General features: G+C 38.6%; 1 protein-coding gene across 1 annotated transcript in view; it reads right to left on the minus strand.

The window, feature by feature from the left end:
• LOC134527681 (uncharacterized) overlaps positions 1-19235 on the minus strand; it is a 256176-nt gene that overhangs the window by 189830 nt on the left and 47111 nt on the right. Inside the window, exon 2 of the mRNA XM_063360583.1 lies at positions 759-811. Coding sequence (XP_063216653.1) covers positions 759-771 — 13 coding nt within the window. The 5' untranslated portion in view covers positions 772-811. The remainder of the gene's footprint in view (positions 1-758; positions 812-19235) is intronic.

A 19235-nucleotide genomic window follows, 5' to 3' on the forward strand; every position in this document is an offset into this window, starting at 1 on the left:
TACTACATGTTATCGGCACACTCTGGCAGACGAAAACAAGATGGTGGTCTCCAGCGGATGAAGACAAGATGGCGGACATGTCGTCATACCAGCTGACGATATATATGTTTTGAAAAAAAGTGCTAGGAGTCAGTCTGCCTGCATCCACCGTTGAGGAAGGAGCCTGTCGCCATTTTTAGTTTTTTTTGGACTCACCGGGTTTGAACCGAGGACGGTGATCGATATAATCAATCAGAATTCGAATAAGTTAATTTTTTGATGAATTTTGGAATTTTTTTCATTAAAATCGGATAATAATTAAAGATTTTCAAGATGGCGTCCAAATTTCAAGATGGCGGCCGTAACAAAAATTGCAACGGTGACGTCATCATCCAATATGGCGGAAAACACATCACCAGAATTTTCTAGAACACAATGACGTCATCCAAAATGGCGGATCCAAGATGGCGGATCCAAAATGGCCGCCGTGATCTACTTGTCCCGTTACGTTATGTCCCGTTACGCTGTGTCCCGTTACGCTGTGTCCCGTTACGCTTATCCAAGATGGCCGCTGTGACGTCACAATCCAAGATGGCCGCCGTGACGTCAGAATCCAAGATGGCGGAGCCGGCTCTCGGCTCCACTACCTGCATCCTGATCTCGGACCGGCCAAGCTATACTACTCATTAACACAAAGAAAAATCGACGTTTATTATAACTGAAGTTCAGATTTGTTTCACAACGGCAATACATAGCTAATCACTATCGTTCTTACTTACCGGATTCTTCCATTCGCCTTACGTCGTTTCATACTTGAAGACTTAAACAGGATCTGTAATGTTAAAGGAAACATAAAGTTGTATTAGTTGCATCTTGCACACTAAAGCTCACAAATATGCATCAATAATGTGATAAAAATATTTTACAAATATTTTTGTGCTTTGAATTCATTTTTTTTTCAACTAGAGATGGGCTAGTCGCGTCCCCAAACTCTCGAATGCCATCAAATTTGTAGCATTTTTAAAAGATTTAAAATTCAAGGAAAAATATAAAACAATTGTGGAAAATTTGGTAAATAAAACAATAACACTGAAAACTCTGAAGTTTACTAAAGTTTTTTGTGTTTTTTTTAATTCTATCCTTTTTCCGTTCTCCAAGATGTTACTATTCTTTAAATATGAAAATATGTAAACAAAATTACAAAATGTATTGATGCAAGAAACTTAATTCGTGAAATAAACTTTTAAAGGGGAGAGTTTTCAATACCATAGTTAATATATTTTAATTATTATTTATTTTATTTTTGACCCATCATATATATATATATATATATATATATATATATATATATAGACTCCTCGAGGGCTGGGTTCCAGGTATTCTATGTGATTCGAAATTGAGATTTGGATTGGAGAATATCGTAATTTCACCCACTAATAACCAAAAAGTTTATTTTTTTAAATTCACATAGGAATTGGAGAAACACTTAACAAGAAAATTATGCCTGATAGTCTGCTAAATATTCTATTTGAATTTTACACGTCTCCGTTAACGCACTTGTGGCAGAATTTTAAGTTTTGTACGTAATCAAAATACGTTTTCTGTTAGCAAAGCTTATGTAATTTATATAAGTTTTATCGGCACGTAAAGGCATAAATAGTATCTTTCCAAGAATTTGCAAGCTGCCGCTGGGGAAGATCTGCCCAGGAAAACTAATTAAACTAATAAAATATCTTATCTCTTATTTAACGCTGAACACTGGTTACAAATTAAGCACGGGTCTTCGTAAATTTACCGGTGGAAAGTTTACTTTCTTTAAATAGGACTCACAAGAATCATACTGGAGCATTATTTTTTTTAAACTTGTTGATTCTAAAATGAAACTTTTATTTCTTCCGTGGGAATTTTTGCCTGGTTAACAACAGAACACAGAACTTGAAGTCGTAATCCATGCTGGCAAGTGGGTGACGCAAAGGGGAGGGGGGAGTAAGTTTAGAAATATCATTTTTAATTAGTTTGTTTACCAAGATTGTACAGAGAAAAATATGATCTGTTCTTTTACAAAAGATTCCTTTGAAAACCAGTTGCCAAGAAATAGTTGTAATACTGCAGGACAGATATTGTAACTTTGTACATCACATGGCTATGGCTATTATTGCATATATGAAATACATTTTTTTTTCGAGATAATGCTGAGTATTTCATATGAAAATTGGCGCATAATTTTATCTTTTAATTGATGATTAATTCAAACGTAATTTTTTTAATCATATAAAAGATAATATAATATTAAACAATGTTACTTTATTTGGTTGTATCATGCTTATTATGTACTGGAAAGCTATTCAGGGAACGATTTACAAATAACTAACTATTTGAGGTACTGGGACAACGCAAAGCATATTACTACGAACACTATTTTGTAGTGATAGTTGTTTTCATGTGTATGTACAAATTTACAAATATCTGTAATTTTATATGAACATCTCTGTTCCTTTTACAAAATATTTACAGGGTAGTTCCTTGGACGATTCTGGTCGGAATGTAACGTACTTCCTGCAGTTAACTGGAACTGCGAACAAAGACCATGACAAGTGTGACGTACATAACACGGAATATAATTATTCCTTTTTCCCCCTCAACGGAATAGAAAATAAAAACTTTGCGATTATTTTTTTATGACAGTTCAGGTGGCAACACTGTACACGTGTTAATTTTTTTCGTTATTTTCGCAACTCACCCGACTCTTCATTTTAAATCAGAAATAGATAAGTTTTTTTTTTTGGATTTTGGTGGCATCATACGTTCCGTTTTAAAATAAAATACTATATCTAGATGTAATGTACAGGTAGGCCTAATCTAGAGTGGCCCCTCCCAACCCCTGAATAATATTTAAATTTCTCCTAATTTCTTATAATTCACCAAACTTACTTAAGTGTTATTTTTTACAACAGTTCTATAGATAACATGACTTTTTGAACCACAAATAAAATGTACTCAATATTTCAATTCTAGATGTACTTTAAATGTATTCGAAAAATTAATTTGGTCCTCTCCATCATCCTGGATTCGCCCTTGATTACATATTTCAGCCTTATTGTCGTATTACATTTACTCCGTCCAACTCGCAGTAAATTTATTTCGAGAACTCTCTTGTATTTGCTGGGTGACAAAATGTCTCACCTTACATACACTAAACGGTATATTCGGGCTATGAAAGTTCACGTAAGTGATCTAGTTATGAACTTGCGTGAACTTTTACCGGTATAAGTTTAACTTCAGTAAGTACATGTTGAGAAAACTTGAGACGAAACATAAAATGAAAAAAAAAGCTATCTTGATAAAGTTACATGAATACCTATCAAATAATTATACCTATTGACAAGAAAATTAAATAACCAACATGTAGTAGGATCCCGAGCCTTAATAAAAAAAATGTGAGTGGGCGTTTCAGTACTAACCAGAGATGTGTAACATCTAACCTCGGTAACGGGGTAAATACTGCCTCCTGCCTCTGTGAGTACACGCACACTACTCCTGTGAGTTTCTGCCCCCTGTCCCTGTGAGTACCCGCACCCTATTCCTATGAGTACCTGCCCTCTGCCCCTGTGAGTAACTGTCTTCTGCTCCTGTGAGTATCCGCACCCTACTCCTGTGAGTAGCCGCCGTCTGTCGCTGTGAGTATCCGCACCCTACTCCTGTGAGTTCCTGCACCGTGTCTCTGTGAGTACCCGCACCTACTCCAATGTGTAACTGCCCTCTGATCCTGAGAGTACCTGCCGCCTGCCTCTGCGAGTACACGCATCCTTTGCAATCACACTTTTAATACGAAACTCGGGCTTCGGACACGAAAATTAAAATATAATTCTTTAAAATAATTATGAGTGTGATAAATATACGCAAATTGCGTTTTCAATTATATAACGCGTAGTTTCCGCGCCCGCCGCTAGATTTCGTTGCCGGAGCAGTTACGTCGGCTAGCGAATCATTCCTTTTGCAGAACTAAATTTTAAACTATATAATGAAACGGCTCTGATAAAAACGAAAAAGTCTTGAAAAATTACTAAACCCCGACTTTGAACCTGATTTTCGACAGGGTATTTTGTTAAAATACTGCCCATATTGTTAAAAGTATTTAAATAGTTACTAATATAAAGTTTTCCTTTGGCTTTGTGAACTTTGGTTCGCGCCATCCACCATAGATAGCAGCACCGTCAGTTACACATATCCGTTCCTTGACTTCCATCGCATTCACGAAATTACTCCAACCAATTGCCGTATACTGAGAGCTAAGATGTTACACAAAAATAAATTTAAGTAACGAGCTTGTCTTTGGTTACTAAAATGCGGTTGACTTTGCATCAGAGGGTTGCCCCCACTCTGGGTCTCTACATCCAGCCTGGCGCGCTGTAATTGTCACAATACTGGAACCTGTTTTACAAACTCGCATATCTATTTTATGTATACCTTTTTGTGTATTTTCATTTTATATTACACATTTTCTTACACATGTGGTTTAGGAGGAAGAAGGCGTATGAATAAAGTATTTCTAAGAACTTCCATGCTCGTGTCGAAATATGAACACACAACACCAGATATCAGATTTCCTCCTCTGACGTAACATCTATACTAATATTATAAAGCTGAAGAGTTTGTTTGTTTGTTTGTTTGAACGCGCTAATCTCAGGAACCACTGGTCCGATTTGAAACATTCTTTCAGTGTTGGATAGTACATTTATCGAGGAAGGATATAGGCTGTATTATATTATCAATAACATTAGGGATCCTTACTAAAAGTCCAATTTAGAATCAAATGCGTTGGAGGGGGTTAGATACAACATGCAGTACACGTACGAAGTGTGTGTTGACAATGCCGCAGGCGCATAGAAGTTTATTTCCTATTGCCTATTAACATTGTTGCCACGCACTAGATGCCTTATCATTCTTAATTTTCCCATACAAGTAAAAAAACACCCGGGTGATATTAACAACGAAGCAATCAGTACCCTCATAAGAGTTCAATTAGTATTTAAATACGTTTTTACACTTTAAATCGCAAACGTAAACTATTGTATTTTTTCCTCTCTCTGTGTTTAATTTGTTTTTTATTGCCCTTTTTTTTCAATTATATATATTTTACAGACTTGAAACTTCACAGTAATGTTCCTTATGTTACGCAGGATGACATTTTCCGAAAATTAGATCCCGTGGGTGGTTAAAACCAGGCAACAGTGGTGAGAACAGGACTTTGCATTGTTCATGCCTTCTGCGTCTCCATGGCAACGGGCATCGCGCGGCAGTGGCGTACCCACAAGGAGGGGCATGTATAATGAGCGGCGCAAGAGTGATCTGCCTGTAGACTGCCGTAGCGAAGTACGGGTACATCAGTTGTACGTTGCGTGCACGAGTCAGGAAACCATCGGTGCTATTCATTTTCTCTCCGGTACATTATACAGCATAGTAATAAATTTTCACTGAATATTTTCTTAATTTACCATTACTGTAAATGGGAGATGTGGCTTAATTTTTTTCCATTAGTATAGCAGTGCGATGCCGGGTCGGGCAGCTTGTCAATTCATACATGCGAAAACGCAAATCTTAGACCACGTCCGAATTACAGTCCACTTGCGACCCCACATACTGTCCTTGTCCATGGGTGTACCGGAGCAGTTCAGTCATAGGTAATTGTTAGCTTCTGTACTTACAAGGTATTAGTCCGGTAAACAGGTTATTAACATTTTTTTTCCTTTAATAAACGAATACAACTTTTAGCAAAAAATACTTTAATCTGATAATAGTACAAGTTTACACTCGGTTACAATCACATTAATTTATATCAAAATTTTAAGTTTATACTTTCGTTACGTAGGTTAAAATTGGGATATGAGCATGTATTTGTTTAATTTTTCTTATAAACCATAAAAAAAATGAATTTAATAATATGGATATGGAAGGTGGAAACGCAAGCCGAGACGCAGTTGAAAACTAATCGATGATTGCATGAGTATTTGAAAACGACGTTACTGAAAGTTTTGCGTATTTTTTAAACCCGGCCTGAAAGCTGGAGTCTCAAAGTCACAACGGGCCCGACACGCACCGTAGCCAATGAAATACCAGGTCGCCGTGACGCAACACAAAAAATATACGCGCCCCAACTGCCCGCAAGGAATAGATTCTATTTCTAATTTTGTCGTGTCGTGCTGTCCCGACAGAAAGCAAAACGAAAACATTACAGAACAAAACTTCAAAAATATTGACATAATTGGTAAATCTTTATACTGGAAAAAAAAATTTATATTTACGTGTGGGTAGTACACTTCAATATTTGTAGCTTATTTCATTTGTGTATATAAACCATAAACGGATATCATCGTGTTTACGGCCATTATTGTTATTAGAGATTGGTGAAGATTTAATTTAAGAATGGACGAGTTTAGCGAAGAAATTTTAAAATTAAGTTCGTGCTCATTGTATTCTGTATGACATTGTTGTGAATAACTACAGAAATAAGCCAAAAAGAGAAAAATAATGGGCTGAGAAGCCAGTTCTTTTACTCTTCTACACGTTTTTTTATTAGCGCATTCTATACTGCATGTTGTGGAAGTACGTATTTGGCTTGGAACGATTTGCCGACAGCCATATAAGAAATCGTCGGGTTAATGCTGTCGTGGTATTGTCATGCTGGACGCTGTACGACGGTTTGTCGCGTGTGTCGTGTCGTGTTCGTCGTAGCATTGTGACTCCAGTTTAGCGTACGGGAGCGGGAGCGGGAGTGGCAGGCCCCGCCCACACGTGCAGTTAGTTCGCGCTCGCGCCGCGAGGTAGCGCGCGGTGTCGGTAGCGCCACTGTCGATATCCCGGGCAGACGGGGCCGCGAGAGAGCGCCTGGTCGATACCGCCGCCCCGCTGCGGAGAGCACGTGACTAGAATACACCCTGCCTACACCTTTCCCCGCGAGGCCTGCCGCAATGTGCGGCCCATTCACTCCTGTGCGCGACGCGTGCGACGCGACGTGCATTAAATTATTTCCTAAAGGCCCTATCACCCTGTTAAATCTTCATCTCCAAATCATAATTTTTTTATTGGAAGGTATTGGAAGCGAAAACTCACAGTATTACACGGCCTTAACCTATCTCGTTCAACACATATGTGACGCCAACGCAACGAAATTTGTAAACGCGACAGAATTTCCTGTTAGAATGTTTGTTTTTCTGAAATAGACGTCAGAATATTGATGGTTAAACTGGTACATTGGTAATACAACCATCATTCGCGTATTTTTGAGGCTCTGTTCACTAAGTTTGTATTTGAAATTAAATACGTTTAGTACAATGATTTTAATAAGTAATCAATTTGGATCAAATAAATGTTTCTAAAAGAAGTCCATTAAAACAAACTGTAAACATTGCTGGCTGTCTCGCGCATGTGTGTGTGTGTGTGTGTGTGTGTGTGTGTGTGTGTGTGTGTGTGTGTGTGTGTGTGTTAATAGGAAACATTTTATATAGAGATGTTTGTTTCTGCGGGTCGTGTATCCGTATGTTCACAAAATTACGCTGTTTTGCTGGCGCAACGCGTCTTTCGCCTCGCATCTGTCACTCTTTAATGATTTCAACAGATTCATGTTTGGATACTTTATTTTCAAAGCATTATTTTTTTTTTGTCTAGGACAGTTCTGCAGATGTTCCCTTACATAAGCATTGCAGTTTATGCTCTGCAGCAAATTTTGTCGTTGGATATGTGCGTCTTATTAGCTGCTATTTGTAAAACGTCAGTAGATATGATAAATTAAAATTTTGCCAAACTAATTGCGTTTCATTAAAAGTTCATTTTCTGGGTTCCGCATAAAAAGTGCTTCTACCATTTTATTTTCCAAACTATTTCTTCATAAAACTTTGCAATTAGCGAAAAACCAAACATTCAACATGGCCATGTTGAAGCGGCTGCTAAAAGAATGTATGGAAACCTGTTTTCTGGAAACGAGAGGAATAACATATGGAATAAGTAAGCAGGGAAGAGGACTAGATTCCCAGATTTCGTAGTTACGGTGGAAGAGAGAACGTGTTAGCATTGCAAGAAAATCAGAGAAGAAGACGACTCGTGAAAAAGGCAGTTTCGAGGTTAGATTCCTTAATTATGTTTCAATAATTTTATGTGTTTTGCTTATAATTTACACTAATATAAGGATGATTAATCATTTTACACGGTTAATTCAAAACTCTATATGACTTTAATTACTCTCAGTTCATGATGGGCATGAAATATAAATTGGTTTTTAAGGCTCTTAAAAACAATTAAAAATTTCAAGATATGACAAAATGATTTACCAACTATCAACCATAGTCTTCTTCTTTACTATACATATATATACTATATATATCATCGAGATCAGAGTGAAACTGTAGATTTTTATAAGAAACAAACATTATATATATGTATGTATTTATGTGTGTATGTGTGTGTGTGTGTAGAGTAGTAAAGAGTAAGAGTGTGAAAGGTAGAGTTTCCGTTATTTGTTTGTTTGTTTCTTATAAAAATTTACAGTTTCACTCTGATCTCGATGAAATTATGCATTCTTGACCTTTGAAAACCAAAAAAGGTCACTCCAAAATGTTGCAAGCTTACTATAATGCAGGGCTGTGAAATGATAGACAACATTGTTCACTGTAATATTTACTGGGCACCACATCTCTGCGTGCACAGACACACGCAGAGACTACAAGCACACTCCCCTCGTGGGCTCTGCCGCTCCCGCTTCACGCTGTCTACGTGAAATTTCAGAAAAACTATCCCACCCTCCAATTCCGTGCCCTTAAAACAGAATTTCGGTACATTTTGATGATGAAATTTTGCTATTGCATTGCTGATGCTTTCTTAGTCTCCATGGCAACGGCTACTGCGTTGCTAATGAGTTCTTCGTCTCCTGGCAACGGCAATAAAATTTTACCCTTCGAATTCAAGCGAGTGCAGTTTTCCATCCGACTTGCATTCGCTGTGTATATCTACATAGCACAGGACTATCACTTTGTAGAGAGGTATTAACTTGGAAACGCTATGGTTTTAACACGGGACAACTATACGTGGCTTGTTTAAGAATCGGCACGCCGGCGCCGCGCCGCACAGTGGGAGATTTGCCCGAAAACGTGGTCAAAAATACAAAAACCAATGTTATGTCATACAAACTTCATTATAGGGGTTTTCGAGGACGCTGATTACGAATTTAATGTTAAAATCAATTAGTTAATGGCCGTTCATCTTTTAGAGGCTAAAATAACAAAAATACATATAATTTGTAGTATATAATATGCATATTAAATGTTTGTAATTATATTGAAAATTGCTCATTTAGAAGTTACTTAATAAAATATAACAGAAAAAATTACTTTTACGTGCATATTATTCAGAAAATAGTCAATGTTTCTTGAGAATCTTTCCATTTAGTGTTTAGCTTAGAAAAAAACGTGGACAAAGCAGGCCTTGCACCCGCAGGTATTGTTATAATGCAACCCCGTTTCTCGGACAACACTTTCTGTAGGTGTTTCAGACTAGTTCTTGTATCTGTAGTTAAGAAGCCCTTCAGCATCAAGAATAGCTCCCTCCTAGTATATGCCAGTTCTTCTTCTCCTGATCCTAAAATGAAAATTTTGGCATGACTGCAATGCAATGGCACTTATTAAAATCATTGGGCGGGTAAAAAAGTTCAGGTCGGGGAAAGAGGGAAATTTGTTTGCAGTAATGGAGTCCTTTCTTGGATTATTTTCTGTATGAATAGAGTAACATAAATTTAAAACAATTTGGAATATTAAAAACATAATATTCACAAATTATCAATACCTTTTTGTTGAAAATAATTACAATAGTGTAATAAAATGCATTGCTATTTTTATGCCATTCTGTTATAGTGAAAAAAGAAAATACCAAAGAAAAAGTCAACAAAATTTTACCATAGTTAAGATGTCAAAAATTGTTCATTACATTGGGTTGTTTTTTGTGATTCGTTTACAAGTTCTTTGTTCAGTTCTCATTTGCGTTCGCAACAGTAGACCCTTAGGAATAATGTCTTATTCGCGGGAATGATTCTTGGTTATGGTCGATCCGGAATTTCTTAAGGGGGGAAATATAACTGACTTGGCCCTAGAAGAGCTAGTTTTCTCAGATTACTTCCCATTTCACTGTTGTATTCCATTCATGCTTCGATTCTACCCCAAATCACAGTCACTGGCACCGAAGACCTAGGCTGTTAAACTTCGCTCAAATTTCTCAATTGTTGCCATTTCTTCCATCCCATCATTGCATACAGTCTCGTGAACTAATTTAGGAAGTTTCTTCATCTCATTAGATAACAATCATTAAATTGTAAAACAACACAAGACATAAACTTAATAAATTCCTTATGGGTTTGTGTGTACCCACCCATCATATACTTTTAATGGTTATTTTACAGCTGGAAAATCTAAAACAATTGTCCTTATTAGGGAACAACTTCGAAGGACTTTAGATTTGTTTTTTACCAGTAGTAAAAAATTCCGTATCAATAAAATATCTCACTATACAAACACTACATGTGGTTTTCATCAAAGATTTCTGAAAGGCTAGACCACCACTAATTTTAGTAAACTTCTCCAGACTTTAACTGACATCGATGACGATGTCGAGAATGAACTGACAATTAGTGAAGCTTATGAAGGAATAAGAAAAAAGGCATCTGGTATTGGACGGGCTATGCACATTGTCGACAATGATGGGTCGGCTTAGACCCGCCATAGCCTCAGGAAGTCGCCACCGGTGCAGCAATGAAGAAAAAAATATCGTACACAAAGGGTAGCACATATTAGCAGCTAGTTATTGTAAATTCGTATTACTAAAACAATAAACTAAACGCCCTATTTCGAAAGAAAGGTGCATAATGTGGCATACCCAACTAAAAGCCTCGATGTAATATGATAAAACTAAATTTTCATTATGTTCACAAAGTCGCTTTAGAAAATAAAACAAAAAACATTAAAGCTTTATATATAACAACATAAGGCAGCGATATAGACGCCATACCTCCAGGAATTGCATCCATTTTTCAGAACTCAAAAATATCAATTTTTACGGCCGCGACATTCACTTTAGTACAGCATGGAATTATCTTCAACACAGTTAGGTCCGCCCAACGCACTCGACCCTCACTTGTCAACTGCCGTGAAATCTCAGGATGTGGGAATTTCTCATTGCCATATCCGTTTTACCATACAGGTATGATTTAACATTACTACCACATCGCTAGTTTGGTCGGGATTTTAAGTTCGCGATTTGCATTTTGACCACGTTTTCGGGCAAATCTCCCACTGTGCGCCGTGTAGTTTGTTCGTTCACGCTCTGAAAAACCTTGTGTGCCCTTTAGCTTTGTAATAAAAAGTTCACAATATAGGTATATGCTTTTAAATATCTTTGTTTGGTTGTTTGTTTTCTATCTAAAAAAAAATCTACTGTCCCATGAAATTTATAAGGGAAAAAAAACCATGCCACTAAATGAAGCCTATTTACGAAGTGTCATATCCGGGCAACGCCGGGTAATAAATCTAGTTTTACAATAAATTAAACTTCGATCATAGCACACAAAAAAAACATTACAGAAGAAAAACACATAATTACCGATAGCTGTGTTTACAAACAATCTGGAAGATTATATAAACATCTGATATTTTATGGTGTGTTTTGTTTAAGAAATGAAGTTGAAGGAATGTTGAATGTTTTTTACATGCTTTATATTAGCTTCACCTGTATGTTTGTCTGTCCGTCTGTAACTCTGTCTGTCCGTCTGTAACTCTTTCGACTAAGAGTGAGTGACTCATCACAGTAAAAAGTCCCACCCATTTCATTACGTTCGTTAGCCGAGTGGTCTGTAGTCTGCCTTGGGATTCCGAGGCGCGCGGACGTGTTTACATGCGAGTGCATTCGACTTACGTGAGTACAGTTCGTGCCGCGCGATTTCAGAAGTGTTCAGCTAGGCTCGGCCTGCTTACATTAATCTACATTGCTACCACAGCCATATTATCCTATTAATATGGATGTGCATACACCTGCCAAACGCGTCAACACGCTTAGTGTGAAGTGTCAAACGAAGCCATTCGCCATGGATCTTCACAACTGGATGGACGAGACTCTCCGAATAAAAGAAGACGAGCTGGTGGCTGTCCAAATGGACGGGCGTCAACGCTGCATATTTATCAAGTTAACATCCATGCTCCACTGCGAACGGATCATGAGACTGACTGGCGGTTCATCGCAGATTCTAACAGCATCGGGTGAGTCTATTTTGGCTGACATTGAAATTGCCCTAGACAACCTAAAAACTGTACGTGTGATAAACCTTCCTGTTGAAGTCACTAATGATAATATAGTTAAGGCGCTGACTCCGTACGGTAAAGTATTGTCCTTAATTGACGAACTTTGGGGGGGACACTGCAAATACAAAGTTAAAACCGGTGTACGTGTGGTCAAGATTGAGTTAGATAAGGACATACCATCAGTACTGACGGTCGAGGGTCACACAGGCGTGGCCCTGTACGACGGCCAGCCTCAGACATGCAGTATATGCCACACGCCGGGACATGCGCGGGCCGCCTGCCCCATTGCACCGCGCCGCGACACGCCTGCCCCTGCCGCGGCCGCGGCCGGGCGCTCGTGGGCGCAGGCGCTCGTCGGCGGGGTGCGCGGCGCGGCTCCGGACAAGAGTGACACACGTGACACCGCAGCGGCGCGGGAGAGCAGCGCTACCTTCCGTAGACCTCCGGTTCAAACCCCAGCGGGGGAACACCCGACTGGGAGTGCTCGGGACATGGTTTCAATAAAGGGTATATTGGCAAACACTTCACCATTGCTGGAAATTGACATGGGGGAGTTACTCACTACTGAGGGCGGGGATGTTAGTGCAGGAACCACAGACGCACACATTGGGGACAGAGAACAGGCAGATGACGAAATGACAGGGAAACGTGGCGATAAACAACATCCACGTAAAAAAGGGAGTACTGAGGATGTGCGCGGGGAAGGACGTACAGGGAAGAAATTTCGTCAAAACAGTCGAAGTCCCAGACGGAATAAAATTGTCCCTGACAGCCCTCAATCACAACGAGCTCACTCTCTTGCCGTAGCCAAACAAGCCATAGGAAAGTGTGAGGACTCACACGGCTTGCCTTCGGTGATAACTCCATAAACGTTCATCACCAGAGGGGTCATGGCCAGCGTTTTGACAGTTGCAACTGTAAATGTCTGTGCCATGGAGATGGCATGCAAATACCGTGTGTTATATACACTAGCTTACGCTCACGCCATCGACGTAATTTTTTTACAAGAATTACCAATAAATCAGATCCCGCACTTCGATAACTGCAATGTGTATACAAATGTTGGCTCCCACGGAAGAGGTACGGGTATCATTACACGGAATGGATATCAGCTAATAAATATCCGAGCACACCCCTCGGGACGAATCATTGCAGGAACTCTTGTCATGCCTTCTCTACCACCTGGAAATAACTTGTTGGAACTAGCTCTATGTGTGAACGTGTACGCCCCTTCGGGTTCACAAAACAGGCAAGCCAGGACGAACTTTAACAGACAAGAAATATTACCATTCTTGGAAGGTGACCGCAACAAAATAATATTTGGTGGTGATTTCAACTGTGTGCTGAACCTTATTGACCACCATGGAGGAGCATATACGACTAACACAGCGTTACAAGATTTAGTCTCAGCCATACAAGTTGAGGATGCAGTTGATATTCTGCTAGTTCCTCGACCCCACTTTACGTTCCATGGCCATGCGTCTAGTACGCGGTTGGACCGGTTTTACTTTTCCAAAAGCAACCGCAATTCAGTGGTCAGTTATGACGTCATACCGGCGGCCTTCACAGATCACTCCCTTGTACTTTGCACTCTCTCTTACCTCACACTCAACCCTGTTCGCGGGCGAAACTACTGGCGCCTGCAGACACGATTATTGGGACAAGATGAGGTGGATGTGGAATTCCAGCAACGGTGGATTTTGTGGACTAGGCAGAAACACCGATACGCTGATGTCGCGGAATGGTGGGAACATTGTGTAAAACCGGGCATTCGACGCCTCTTTCAATACCACGGAGCACGTGTCCGACGGGAGCAAGCCTCACTCTTGTACCTATATGAGCGGGCTCTGCGAGATCTCGGTGCGGCAGCTATGACAGTGACGAACGTCAAAGCAAAAGAGCGTCGGCTCAAAGAAAAAATTATGACCATTCATAGGAAATATATGGAAGAACGGCTGCACTTCCTTCACACAAATAGCGCATTACAAAATGAGAGGCTCAGCTTATATTCCTTGGCAAACGAACAAAAATGTAAGACTAAACGACAGATTGACGCGTTGACGACAGCTGATGGCAGTACTCTCCGAGACACAACGGCCATTGCGACCGCCTTCCGTATTCATTATACCGACTTATACTCGGAACACCAGGTCGATTTTGACGCCGGAACTTCCTTCATGCAACGAGTAACAGCCCGCCTGAGCGACAATGCGCGGGATCTTCTGGAGAGTGAGATTACAGACGAAGAAATTGCGCAAGTTGTTCATGATGCTCCGAAAAGAAAATCTCCGGGAAAGGATGGAATACCGTATGAATTCTATCAAACATACTGGACAATAATAAAAACCGATTTTTGTAAAATGGCACGTACAGTGCTTCAACGCGGTGCCCTTTGCAAGTCTCAAACAAACGGTATCCTGGTTTTAATTCCAAAGAAAAATAAACCGATAAACCTGGTGGATTACAGGCCTATAACTCTACTGTGCACGGACTATAAAATCATCGCCCGTACAATTGCACAAAAATTGAAAAGTGTACTGCCCGAACTCGTTGGACCCGAGCAATGTTGCGCAGTTCCAAATAAATCTATTATACAGGGGATTGCGGTACTACGTGATGTACAGCTCCTTGCCAAATCCTTGCCCGGTCCAGTGGCATTACTCAACGTTGACCTTGATAAAGCCTTCGACAGGATACACTGGGGTTTTCTCGACAGACTCCTAACTCATGTCGGATTTCCACAAATTACGGTCCGCATGCTTCACACTCTGCGTAAATGCTCTACGACGCAGATTTCTATTAATGGGAAAATGGGCGAAGAAATTAATATCCGCTCTTCCGTGCGTCAAGGGTGCCCCTTGTCCATGGCACTGTTTGTACTGTATATAGAACCATTGCTCCGGACACTCCATGAGACTTTAACAGGAATTAGCATTGCCAGCCACCAGTGGTCTAAGGCGCGCGACTTCTGTGACGTCAGCTTTCGGATTCAAAGATCGTGGGTTCTACTCCCGGCCACGCCGAAAAAAAAAATGTTTTTTTTTTCCCCGGTAAATTCTAATATTATATCCATACATCTAACTGCAAATGATTCGTAGAGACTTTACCATTTCTTTGTGACGTTGCAACTCCAAATAGTTATCTCAGATGGTAATAGGTAGTGTCGGTAACTCATTTCCCTATGATAATTATACATAAATATAGTTTAAAAAACTAAAAAAACATGCTTTTAAAGAATATCAAACTAAAAAGTTAAAAATAAATATAGTTTAAAAACCTAAAAAACATGCTTTTAAAGAATATCAAACTAAAAAGTTAAAAATAAATATAGTTTAAAAAACTAAAGAAACATGCTTTTAAAGATTATCAAACTAAAAAGTAAAAAATAATTTTAAAATTAAATTTATGACAATAGTATATAAGCAATACTAGTATAAATGAGAAAAAAGCATGGGGCGCTTAGTATTCAAAAAATATGGCACAAAGCGCCTCAAGCTTTTTTCTCATTTATACTAGTATTGCTTATATACTATTGTCATAAATTTAATTTTAAAATTATTTTTTACTTTTTAGTTTGATAATCTTTAAAAGCATGTTTCTTTAGTTTTTTAAACTATATTTATTTTCAGATGTGTTGGCAACCCTGGTCGTGATATCACTGCAGCCGGTAGTCCAGTCCAATCACAGCCGCCACTGATGAGGTCATTCGTAGGCTGGAAAAGGAAAGGGATTTCGAAATCCCGCGCGGGAGGGGGGGGGGGAGTCCCCTGCGCCTGTCGGCAGTCGATACGGGCAAACCCGCAACACCGGACTGTTCGGCGAGAAGCCTAGCTATCTACTCGCAGGCGGAGCTGCTACGTCGGGCTTTGGTCGAATTGGTCAAATCGTAATTGGTGATTTGCTGTGAATTGTTTAACATTATAGCAAATTTTGAACTAGGACAATATAGGAAACTCGGGCCTTTTAACATGGCGAACGCTGGAGACACCTGACTGCAGCGATCCTAGCGGCTTGGTCTGAACAACGCCCGTACAATTCCATCTCGGCACGAATTTTATCTCGACATTTGAAATCTTGTTGTCTTTAAGAGTCAGTAACACTACCCAGGTAAACTCCGAAGCGTGGCTGTATGGCTGGCTGGGTGGCGGGACTGGAATGTGACAGGGGGGGTAGGGGTGGTGGGGACCTAGTTTGCAGACTTGCTTCTTCTGTTTCTTTCTCTCAACTTCTTCCTTGACCAGCCATCCTCAAAACGGTTGTCTGCCCCTACAAACTTGAGTGGCCATTATGAATGACAGTTGTCGTCCTGCCGGGAGCTCGGGGCAGGGGCTGGACACAGCGTGAGACATTGATGAAGGGATTTATATACCGAGAGAGATGTCGCAACTGTAACACATTTGACTCGCATTTAGGGAGACTCGGGTTCGATTCTCAGTCTAGCCATCCTGCTTTAGGTTTTCCATGGTTTCCATAAATTACTCTAGACAAATGTTGGGTTGATTCCTTAGCACAAGCCGTGGCCGATTATTTCTCCAAACCCTGTTCTTGTTTAGAGTTGTGCGTAACCATCTATAATCACCTCACCGTCAACGAGACGACGTAAAGCCTACTCATAAAAATTGCTCTTATTTTATGATTTGCTAAACGTTAAATCTAAACTGACAGAACTTAAAATTTTCATAAATTGCTAGTCCTTTTTTAATTTTATGATGGAATGTTATGCTTATTTATTTAATAATTCCATAATATGTGACTCTAAAAATTAGTGATGTAACAAATTTTTTTTCTATAAGCAATGCTATTTTCTTATGATATTGATTTTATTTTTATTAATTTTCATTGTAGCTTACATGGCGCTATGTTAATCAGCGTTCTTTGAGTTAAGTGTGGTATGTGTTGTTATTAATAAACGTCTGAATAACTTCGTCGTTGAGGTATGTGTTTTTCAATAATAAAGCAGTGTGTACAAAAGAAAACCTTGATAGATTGTAAGACTATATTGATTTTTAGAGTAGCAATGCTTTATTATAGTTAGTGGTCTTTGAGATTTTGTAAACCAGCTTTTAACCCAGTTCATGCCATGAGCTTATGCACCTTATCTAACCTAAAGGATCTCTGGGAGAATTCTAAAAACTTCTAGCCCTCATTAGCTTACTTTAAAACATTTGTTAAATTTTATTTATTTCCAGCTTTACGCCAATAAACTTTACTTCATTGACTGCCTTTTTTTAACGTTCACCTTCGTCATTTAATTGTATCATTAATTATTTTATAAAGAATTATTTGGATAAAGAGTACGGACTAAGAATACCATATTAAAAAAAGAGGGTAGGAATTGGCTATCTAAGTAGCCTATACATAAAAACATGTTAACACATTCGCAAAATTTTTATTTTCTGTATTGATATAAAGTACTTTAAATAATGTAATAACCACTTTAAATTAATTTAGCCTAACAATAAAAAAACAAATCAGCATATCCATTTTCATATAAATTACCAAAAAATCTGCCAAACATTACATAGGTACCCTATTTTGACAGTAAACAAATCTTGAAGTCATAATATAGTTAATTCATAGGTCAAATATTTAAACTGTACACAGTAAAACAAAGACATATCATGGTTAGAATAACCACATCTTGTAGTAAAGTTGGCAAATTCGTAAATCCTTTGTAATAGTTAGATACTAGGAGTAAGAAATGTGTATGGCACAACCAAAATAAACGGGAAAAATTCTTATAAATGTAGGAGTCATAGAAAGCAATGTCACAAACAAACCACAAATAAAATATGTCCAATACGAGTACTGTTAGTTTTCAGCATAATGAACGTTCTCGTAGACGAAAATAGCAAATTTTCTGTTATATAAAACAGGTAATTTTGAGTACCATAACCACATCTATACTAATATTATAAAGAGGAAAGATTTGTTTGTTTGTTTGTATTGAATAGGCTCCGAACTACTGGACCAATTTGAAAAATTCTTTTTCCATTAGAAGCCGACATTATCCCTGATGAACATAGGTTATTTTTTACCGCGTTATTTATTAACCACATTATTTAAGCAACATATTTTAATTTTTCTATCCCTGATGAACATAGGCTACTTTATACCACGTTATTTATTAACCACATTATTTAAGCAACATATTTTAATTTTTCTCTCTTTATAATTCAGTAACTAGCAACTGTCCGTCATCATCGTGTCTCTCTTGACGCTCGCGTTCCCACCACCGCCTGCCTCTGCTCCCGCGCCCCGCCCACACCCCGCTCGACCAGCTAGGCGTCACTGAGGTGCGGGAGGGGAGTCAATGTCACAAAATGAAGTGCCGCGCGGTCGGCTCCCTACGCAACGGTTGTGTGCGATTTCGTATATTTTTCCTTGAAAATATTTTGAATTTTTTATGATTTTTCAATTACCACTTCATATACAGGTTAATTCCTGTTCAACACTTCATCTGTTTTTGTTGTATAAGTGCGCACGCATGACACAATTTATTTAAATATAAAATATAGACAGACATAGAGTGATATATATATGTATATAGTTAGATAGAGAGATACAGAGATAAGTTAAGATAGAGCGAGCTATAGAGAATGAAATGGGTTAGATAAAGAGATATATAGATGTATAGAGCTATATAGAGATTTATATATATATAAGAGATAGAGATAGTGTGAGGTATATATGTATATATGTAGATATAAAGAGATAAATAGCGACAGAGAGATACATAGATATAGAAAGATGTAGATAGAGATAAATATATGTTTAGAGAGATGGATAGATGATTTGAATATGTGTAACTACTTCAAACATATTACGAAACAAAACTGATTGAGGCATTGCAATGCATGCCGAGCATTAGCTAGATAATGGAATCTTTTCAATATTAGTAATCTCTTATTTTTTAGCTTTTTT

This window comes from Bacillus rossius, chromosome 1 (genome assembly GCF_032445375.1).
Source record: "Bacillus rossius redtenbacheri isolate Brsri chromosome 1, Brsri_v3, whole genome shotgun sequence".
Taxonomy (NCBI): Eukaryota; Metazoa; Arthropoda; class Insecta; order Phasmatodea; family Bacillidae; genus Bacillus; species Bacillus rossius.